This window comes from Terrapene carolina, unplaced genomic scaffold (assembly GCF_002925995.2).
Source record: "Terrapene carolina triunguis isolate 2854851 unplaced genomic scaffold, T_m_triunguis-2.0 Scaffold211, whole genome shotgun sequence".
Taxonomy (NCBI): domain Eukaryota; kingdom Metazoa; phylum Chordata; order Testudines; family Emydidae; genus Terrapene; species Terrapene triunguis.
In genome coordinates, this window is record NW_020664562.1 from 4,017,515 (window position 1) to 4,026,756 (window position 9,242).

The 9,242-nt window shown below is 44.1% G+C and overlaps 1 protein-coding gene across 1 annotated transcript; it reads right to left on the bottom strand.

Moving 5' to 3' along the window:
• Positions 1-4,980: 4,980 nt before the first annotated feature.
• LOC113407483 (phosducin-like) lies at positions 4,981-8,972 on the bottom strand. The gene is made up of 3 exons (XM_026656060.1): positions 8,912-8,972; positions 7,124-7,284; positions 4,981-5,508 (listed from the first exon to the last, which is right to left on the bottom strand). Exons 1-3 carry the CDS (start codon positions 8,970-8,972, stop codon positions 4,981-4,983), a joined length of 750 nt encoding a protein of 249 aa, XP_026511845.1.
• Positions 8,973-9,242: the final 270 nt, after the last annotated feature.

Sequence of the window (9,242 nt, forward strand, 5' to 3'; positions counted from 1 at the left end):
GGCGAGCCCGGCCGTGGCCCCGCTCTCCCCGGGGGCCGGAGCGCCGCACCGCCCCCCTCCAGGTGCCGCCCCAAGCACCAGCTTGGTGGGCTGGTGCCTGGAGCCGGCCCTGACTCTAGGGAATAATCATGCAGTGGCAGGGATAGGTGGCTGTTTCTGTATCTACGTTTTTTGTTCTTTGGGATTTCTTGTACTCCAGATCTGCATTGTGATTGCCTTTTGAAAGTAATATTTCAAATAAGAAATAATAAAAGGAGTGCTCCATTTTGAAAAAAAAAATCCATATCTGAAACTGGTGAAGTATGAGGTCAAAGGATTGTTTCTGAAAAAAATGAAGCACCTCCTCTCTCTTTATAAAAGTGAATGTTATTAAGTTCAAAATTTCTAATGCGCCTTCATACGTGTACCCACACATACTAATGTTTATCTTTAGTGGGGAAAAGTCTAAGAGAGAATTATTCTCTGCTCATTTATTTTCAGAATCCAGCCATTAAAAGTGAGGTGGGAGAAGTAGAAAGCCTTAGAATATGGCATTTGAGGATATCACAGTGTCATTCAGCAGAGGAGTATTTTATTGAGCCAAGAACTCACGTTATTATGCAACATTCCAATAGTGGCTCTGCAATCTGACTGCCAGCCACCACTTGTAACGTAAATTGGAGTTTAGCCATATTTGCTATTCCATGGATGCTTGGAAGTGGACCATGTTTTATCCCCATGTTTATTTCTTATTTAATAAATCACCTAGATCTGTTTTATTTTATGCAGAGCGTGCTGATAATGTGCTTTGTGTTGTCAGATGAAGAATTATTTTAATAAAAGTGTGCATAATGGATTTAGCAAAGCCTAACTCATATGTTTAAGATTTGGGAGTGGACACTGAGGTATTGAAATAGTCTAAGGTGAAACACCAGGTATAATGCAAGGCTAACTGTAGCGAGGCGGTGGGATACCCCACAGCCCTGCGGAGGGACGAGCCTCCCCTAGCACCAACGTGGGCGGAGCCAGTGGATCCTGCGCCCGCCCCCCAGAGGTCACAGCACAGGACAAAGTATAAAAGCCCACCTGCAGAGCTCACGTGAAAGACAGCCGCCGGGGAGGCCAGATGCCTGTGGCCTAGCTCCGGGTTGGGAGACGCCGGCAGGCTGCGGCCGACCCGAGGATTGGCTGGGCCAGCCAAGCCTACCCCTTGCCAGCTACCCCAAGGAGCAGCCAAGCCTACCCCTTGCCAGCTACCCCAAGGAGCAGCTGAGCCTACCCCTTGCCAGCTACCCGGAGGAACCAATGGTGCTGGAAACCTCCGAGGACACCGCCCTAACCCAGGTACTTTACAAGGGGGAGTCCGGAAGTAGCCCGGGGGCAGGCGACCCTGGTCTGGCTGCAGCACTGCCAGAACCAATGTCAGTGTGTTGCGGTCACGATCCCTACTGACACAGCAGCGAGTCTTCTGCCGCTGCTAGGGCCCCGGGCTGGGACGCAGTGGAGTGGGTGGGCCTGCGTCCCCCCGCCACTCCCCTCACGGGTGGCAGTCTCCCCCTCGCACCAGAAGCTCAGAACCATGAGCTCCTGTTTGTTTGCTGCCCCGCCCTGACCCAGGGCTTGGACCCATAGCGAACTATTGCGAGGTGGTGGGATACCCCACAGCCCCGTGGAGGGACGAGCCCTTCTACACTAACCTTGAAGTTTTTTTCTTTCTTTATGAGAAATGGGCAGGGAAGACCTAATACTTTGCTCCTTGACAAGTGAATGGAAGTAAATTAATAAAAACCTGTCCAAAGAACATTGCAAATTCATTTAACATCTCCACAAGAACTGAGCCCAGCAAACATCCTGCCCTTAGGAAACAGTGGGTGAAGTAAGAAACAGGACCTTGCCTGCCTCTCTGTGTGGGCTACCTGCAACTCTCACTACAGAAAGGTGGAATGTGATGTGAGAACTGTGGGGACAAGGGAAGGGAGATTGCTTAGCTTTTTAGCATTAACAGTACACTTGCCTGACTAACTGTAGTAGCCTAAGAAAATAGGGAAACGAGCATTTTTAAAAAGATGAAGAAGTCAGGACTGAGAATAAACAAAAACGATAGGGACTATTTATTAGTGGTTCCCTATCTCTCTCTCTCATGTCTACACCCTTGCAAGATCTAACCTTTCACTATGAAGCATATAGTATTTCTGAAGGATCCAGTTGAAATCTGATGTCCCCCTCTCACTTGAATTATAAGGAAGATTTTCAGACCTACATATTCATTTGCTTGTCTCCACTGACATATCTGGAAAGAAAAATCTAGTATTAAGACCTCAGTTGGAACTGCTGGGTGTTCCACACTTACGAAAACTTGGCCAATTATTGTACTGAGATGTGTAAGTTTAGGCACTGCAGGTTTGAAAACCTTGGTCCACACTCCTATATAAATCTTGTATTTATTTTCCTTGCCTGTCACATACTAAGCTTCGTTGGTTTGGCAGTTTTGCTTTAAATATAGTGGCTTCAAATTATTGTATATTTTATAGCTGTTGGCTGAATTTTGTGCTAAACTACATGGGTAACTACTGAAATAACAAAGTTAAACTGGTGAAACCTAGAGAAGAACTTGAAACATAAACTAGGTTGGTAAATGTGTACGTCTTAATAACCTGAGGAGCTGTCAGTAACTATCAAACCACTCGGCCTTTAAAACCTATTACTATGCACCATGCCAATGAGTGATATCAAAATGTGACAAATGAGCAACTTGTGTTTCTTTGTATTTTGTACCATAATTGATGTTCTTAAGTGGTTTTAACTATAAAACTTAAGGAAGTTTTCTCAGTGAAAGAGAGAACAAATCTTTCAGTGCATTGCCCTTGCATTCATTTACTCCAAACAGCCTCTTTATTCCCCACATGTCGCTTTTAATATGTTTCAAAATTTGAGTTTGGTCAACTCTTTTTTTTTCTAATGAGTTGGAAACCTTTTTGGTACTTCCTCATAAGAGTCATTAAGGTACATTCTATGAATGATTTTCACATTTTTTATTGAAGTTTTGGTTCTTTGTTAAGCTTTATTCATATTAATTACATAAACACAAAATATAATTGCTCAGGAATCACAAATGTTTTAAATAAGCAACATCAATGGTCAGAATATGGTACACCACCATACTGGAAAGTAGCTGATAAAGGTTGCATTAACAAAGAGGTTAAAGTATCTGTGATATTATTTTCTCAAGAGGAGATCTTGTTTTATCAATGAACTAATCCATATTTTCACAATTATTAAAAGTTAAATACAAAACCAAATATTTAACAGTGTGACCTATATTTCTTATGTATGTAACTTGTGAACATTCACAGCCCAGATACTGATTTATCTTTAACATTATTGGGTGAAATTCTGGCCCCACTGAAATCAATGGGAGTTTTGCAAGTGACTTCTGTCAGGTGATAATCTTCGTATAGTCCCTTCTTTGCTGTAGATGTGTAGGGTGGTTTTTCCCGCCCCACATACTACTCCTGAGGGCATTCTGTGCCAAAAAATTAAAAATTCTGCCAATGTTATTTGTTAAACAAATGTGGAGGTTCCAGCATGGCATTGGGAAGCACAGATCACTGGCTGCACGGAGGTGGGAGATCACTCTGCAGCTCCCCCTGGAACGTGGACTCAGCGGTGAGGCTGCACCCAACCCTCATACAGCGCAAGGACCAGGCCTGCCCTAGAAACACCCCAGGGCCTGCCCCTCTGTGCCAGATGCAGGCAGGCTCAGCCCTGCAGAGTCCAAGGGTGAAGGGGCTTAATGTGGGGGGATCCAGGTGTGCGTTGAGAGGGTTCTGTGTGGGGCAATCTGGGTGTGGGCGGCTCACTGGAGGATCTGCGTGTGGGGGGGGGGGATCTGGCTGCACAGGGGCTTGTCTGGATTCTGGGTGCAACGGTAATGGGATGCTGCAGGGGGGTCCAGGTGAAGGTGGTTGGAGCTCAGCGGGGGGGGTCTTGGTGTGGGGAGGATAGAGCTTGGCAGAGGGGGCTGGGAGGCTCAATGGAGGAATCCAGATGCTGGGGGAGAGGGGTGGGGATACAGTTGCAGTTACTTGGGGCTCAGAGGGGTGTGAATCCTGGTGCAGGTGGTCCAGGTACAGGGGAAGTGGGGCTCATCAGGAAGGGTTCTGGGTCCGGGGGGGGGAGGGAGAGGCTCTGCAGGAGGGTCTGGGTATGAGGGGGTCTGGGTGCACAGGGGTTGGGCAGATGGGGGAGCTGCTCCCTGCAGCTGAGGAGTGATGGGCACAGGAAGCGCAGGCGGGGGATGGAATTTGCAGAGCGTCCTACAGCCTGAGGAGAAATCACGGTGGGCCTGACCCAGGCCCAGATGCCAGCCGGGACTAGCAGCTGAGCCCGGCACAGGGTAGGAGCCACCAACTGGGTCTTCCCCAGTCCCGACCCCCAGTGATTTACCTCTCTGTCAGCACCTGAAACATACTATGGGGGAGGGTTATGTGACCGCACTTGTGACTTCCCCGTTAGAAAATCATTTTTCTGTGGGGAAGCAAACAAATCTGCAGTGACATAAATTCTGCACATAGGCATTGGTGCAGAATTCCCCCAGGAGTAACATACACTGAGGAAGGAGTTTAGAAGGGCCTGATTTGTTCTGACTGAAATTAGATGCTAACCTTTTGGTTTTAGTGGGTACAGGATTAGGGCCTAACTTACCTTTTAAGACCTGTGTCTAATTTAAAACCTATTACTAATTTTATAAAGATCATCACCTGCATTTTCTCCTAATTTTGTTATTACTGTAGATTCCATAGAAACAAATATGTATAGGGCTGTTAGATGTGCTTTAAATAAAGTTCACATACTGACAGTTAAGAAATATTTATATATGTATCTCTTACATATAAAGTAATGAGCACACACAGGCTTCTCTAAACCATCATAGGTTCTGCTGAGATCCAACTGAATAATATGGAGAAATAGGAGATAATGAAGGGCTATATCCCTCTCTAATTATTCAATATCTTGATCATCTGTATTGCCATTTCCAAGTGCTGGAATCTCCTTTTCGGGTAGCAGCCCATACTCATGTAGGAAAGATTCCACATCCACAGCAAAAAATTCCTCACTGAAGTGTTCAGTAACACTAATAAAATTGCTCAAAAGCTCCCCAGCCTTGTAGACAAGCAGGGTTGGGAGCACATCAGTTGAAAAGCGGTCTCCAGCACCTGTGTTAGATGCCTTTATCTTACAAAATCTCATTGTGGAGTATTCTGCAGCAAGGCAAGTTAAGCTATTGTTTAGCGCCTCACAGCCCTTGATGCCATCTTCGTAAATATGAACAATAACCATGACGGTTTTTCGCTCTTTCTCAATGACTTCCAAGAACTGTTCTCCATTCTGCAGCTCATAAAGATAGCCATATCTGGGCCCAAAGCTCAGCCTCTGATGCATATCCTGCATGCAGCGTTTGCGGTATTTTCGTAGGCAGCTTTCATCCTCTTGCTCCTCATGGATGAGCTCATACTCCTGCATACTCATCTGTGAATATTAAGAGAGCATTATATTACTGAATGTGTGTGTGTGTAATATATATATATATAAAATTAGGGTTACCATACGTCTGGTTTTTCCTGGACATGTCCGGCTTTTTGGTAATCAAACCCCCGTCCAGGGGGAATTTCCAAAAAGCCGAACATGTCCAGGAAAAATACTCCCAGCTTTGCCAGCATCCCTGATTTACCTTAGAGCGGGCTCCGGTGACAGCTGCTGCTCCCTGACTCCTCAGCTCTGTAAGAGCCGAGCTGCCCAAGCGCTACTGGCTTCACGGTTTGCTGGGCAGTCCCCATGCCTCCAGACCCTGCGCCCCCGGAGCCCGGGAGGGGAAGTGCCCAGCACAGGGTCCGGAGGTATGGGGGCTGCCTGGCAAACTGTGAAGCCGGTAGCGCTCGGGCAGCTGTTTCGCGTGGCTGGGAGGGAGGAGGAGGGGGAATGCGGGGCGCTCAGGGGAGGGGGTGGAGTTGGGGCGGGGACGTTGGGGAAGGGGTTGGAATGGGGGTGGAGTTGGGGCGGGGCTGGGGAAGGGGCGGAGTTGGGGCAGGGAAGGGACCCCGTGGAGTGTCCTCTTTTTTAAATGTTTTAATATGGTAAACCCCCCCCCCCACACACACACACTGTATTCACTGAACAAGGAGGGAAACAAGATGTTGTCTGTGGAACCCCACATAAAACCTTTGGGCAGAAGAATAATTGTGCAAAACTGCCCTGTGAGGAATCTTGGAGACAGAGGAAATAAGACATTTAATGGAAACCCCATCTCTCTTTACTTGGGTACAGGTGAATAGTATTGAAGGCAACTGATATATCTAACAATATCAGCAAGGACACATTGGGTGAAATCCTGGCCCCACTAAAGTCAGCTGGAGTTTTGCCAGTGACTTCAATAGGGTCAGAATTTCACCCCTGGTCTTTATTTGTTTTCGGGAGGAAATAATTTATCCAGATTGACAAGATTGAAGGAGACCTGAGGCAGCTAGATACTGTGATAATTATCTCACCCCAGTCTTCTCATTAACCTTTATTGAGGGTAGAAGATTCAGCACTGGTCAACAGTTGGCCAGATTGTCGTGATCAAGTGGTGTGTTCTATTTCATGTGTGTTTTGGGTCAGATGCTTCCATCTTTCTACTAAGTAGTTCTTTATTCTGTGAGTAGTCTCATTTTCTTCAGTGGGACTTCTTGCAAAGCAAAATACCACTCAGTGTGAGCAAGAATAGCATAATCTACCCCTTCATGATCTCTCTGTATTTTATTTATAATAATCCAAGTGCCTTGTAGCTTTCAATAGGCCTCAAGCTAAATTTCAGCAACTAATGCTAACATGTATCACTCGCTGCCCTTCTCACATTCAACATACTTCATAAACATTGACTTCACATTGTCACTTTGAGGTAGTTCAGTATTGTCCCAATTTGCAGCCGAGGAAAACTGAGATGGAGATGTTAAGTGATTTGTACAAGGACAGAAAGGAAGTGGGAATCGGTGGCAATTAAATTCAGTAGTTTCTGGCTTCTCCTCCTGTGCTTATACCACTTTTTTTTGTTTTGTTTTCATGTTTTATATAGAATCATTTATTCACTTGTGTTTTCTCTTGTTACCTTACGACTGAATCTCTCTCTGGTGTCTTTATCATCTTTACTGAGAGATCTGTGTGGTGAAGACATTTGTCTGAGGATCTCTTTCTTGCTCAAAGGAAGGGAATCTCTGTCTTCACTTTCTAATTTAAACTTTCTCCAGTCATTGATCACGCCTTTGGGCCCTAGGAGAGATAAAGACCCATAATTATTTGGTTTTGTTTGTTAGTTTCAGAAAGACAGTGTCTTTGACCACAGGGCACATTTTAAAGACCTTATACGCACTGCAGAACAAGAGGTCAGAACACGGACTTTATAGCCCATATCTATGTCTCAGTCAATGCTGAAAAGTTTCTGATTACAGAACTAAAATCAAATCCTACTCTCTAGAGCTGGTTGATTAAACAGTAAAACATTTTGCAAAAATATTTTGAAAATTTTACCGGTTCAAAATGTCAAATGGTTCCAAAAACTGCATCTATAGTTAGTTGAAAAAAATATTGTAGGAAAACTTGTCAAATTTTCAGGGTGGTGATATCAGGTGGTTGGTAAATGAAATTTGAACTTGCACCAAAAATTAAAAAATGTCAAGCATTCTCCCTTCAGAGCTACTAAACTGCTAGTTGGTGGGGTCTTTTTGCATTCGGTGAGTGTGTTGCTTTATAATTGCGAATTAAACAATTAACTTCATAATCTTTGAGGACAAAGGCTCTAAATATCATCATATTAAAGAGCCACACGTAAAAAGAGAGAATGTGCCACCCAATAAGATGGGGAAAAGATCTAGGCTAAACATTTCCAAAAACAGGAACCAAAAATTAGGAGTCTAAATAAATGCCCTAAATTTCAAAAGTGCTGGGCACCCAGAAACTCCTAATATATCAATGGATGATCTTGAATGCTCAGCACATTTGACATTCAGGTTACTTATTTAGGCTACTAAATCCCGATTAGGCTTCTAACTTTAGGGTCCTTTTTTGAAATCTCGGCCCAGGTCAACAGTGCTGATTTGGGAAGTAATTGAAGGAAGAGGGGTTGCATGGGGTAGGGCTGAAGGAAAGGGCACAGGAACATCTGGGGCACAGAGAGAAAAATGAGCTGTTTAGAACATATGCTTCCATGCTCCCTGGGTAGGGAGCATGCTGCCTGTCTGTTCTGTACATCACTGAATACAGTGACAGCACTCACATAAACAATAGCCAGTAGACACTGGAAAAAGAAAAGAAGAATGGATCCAACCAAAGATGGTTTAAAGTTTTTAATGGCTATATTATGCTATGACAAAACCATTTGTGGATTAATTTTTAGCAATGATTTCTCCTCCAAACAAAATGAGAGCTTTAAGATTTCACTTTACACTTTTGCTTGTCAGACTAGGAGGCATTAATGTCTCTGGCAAAGACATATAGGAAGCAAGATTCCCAGATTTCGGCCTTTGTGACTGAAAACTTATAGCCCAGTGCTAGTGGGTTACAGCTGTTCTCAGTACAAAGGAATAAAGGAGATTGTTAATGACTGAGGCAAAGTAGCCTACATCAAATTTGCACTGAACAATGCCACTGCAGCTTTGGTGTCCCGTGCAGCCATTTGCTTCAAGCACCAATAAGGCTGGCTCTGAATTCAACCCTGCGTAACCTGTCCAGTCAAGAGGGGTGTGAATTAGTCATAAAAATGTTTTCATTGGATCCTGAGTATACTGAATATACCTGTGTAAGGCATTCTGAATTCCAGTCAGCAAATTAAAATTACAGGCTTCCACACAGATTAATTTTTAACAATGAGCTAAAATGTCCCTTAATTTTGTTTCTTTACCTGTATGTGTAGCCTGCCCTTCAAAATCTTGTTCCGAACTGGCACTTTTTTGCTCTTCCATAACTGTTACTTAGTTGGCTAAAATGACAAAGTCAACACAAATAATGAATACTGTAACATGACAGATGAGCAGTACGTTTTACAGCTGGTTATAGTACAATGTATAATTTCCTGCTGCTTTTAGATATCAGTGCAGCTCCAAGTCTGTAATTAAAGCTTATGCAATCTTAATTTAATTATAGTTCTCTTAACCTCATAAAAAGCAATTAGGACAACATATCAGTCTGCATTATTAAAGGTGTCTGAACCAAGGCTAATTTAAAATACGAGG

What these genes read in the sequence shown, in the direction of transcription:
- LOC113407483 (XM_026656060.1), bottom strand. Translation starts at nt 8,972, where the DNA reads ATGGAAGAGCAAAAAAGTGCCAGTTCGGAACAAGATTTTGAAGGGCAG. An exon ending in AGGGCAGGCTACACATACAG is followed by an intron (nt 7,285 to 8,911) that starts GTAAAGAAACAA and finishes TATCTCTCCTAG; the next exon opens with GGCCCAAAGGCGTGATCAAT. An exon ending in GAGAGAGATTCAGTCGTAAG is followed by an intron (nt 5,509 to 7,123) that starts GTAACAAGAGAA and finishes TAATATTCACAG; the next exon opens with ATGAGTATGCAGGAGTATGA.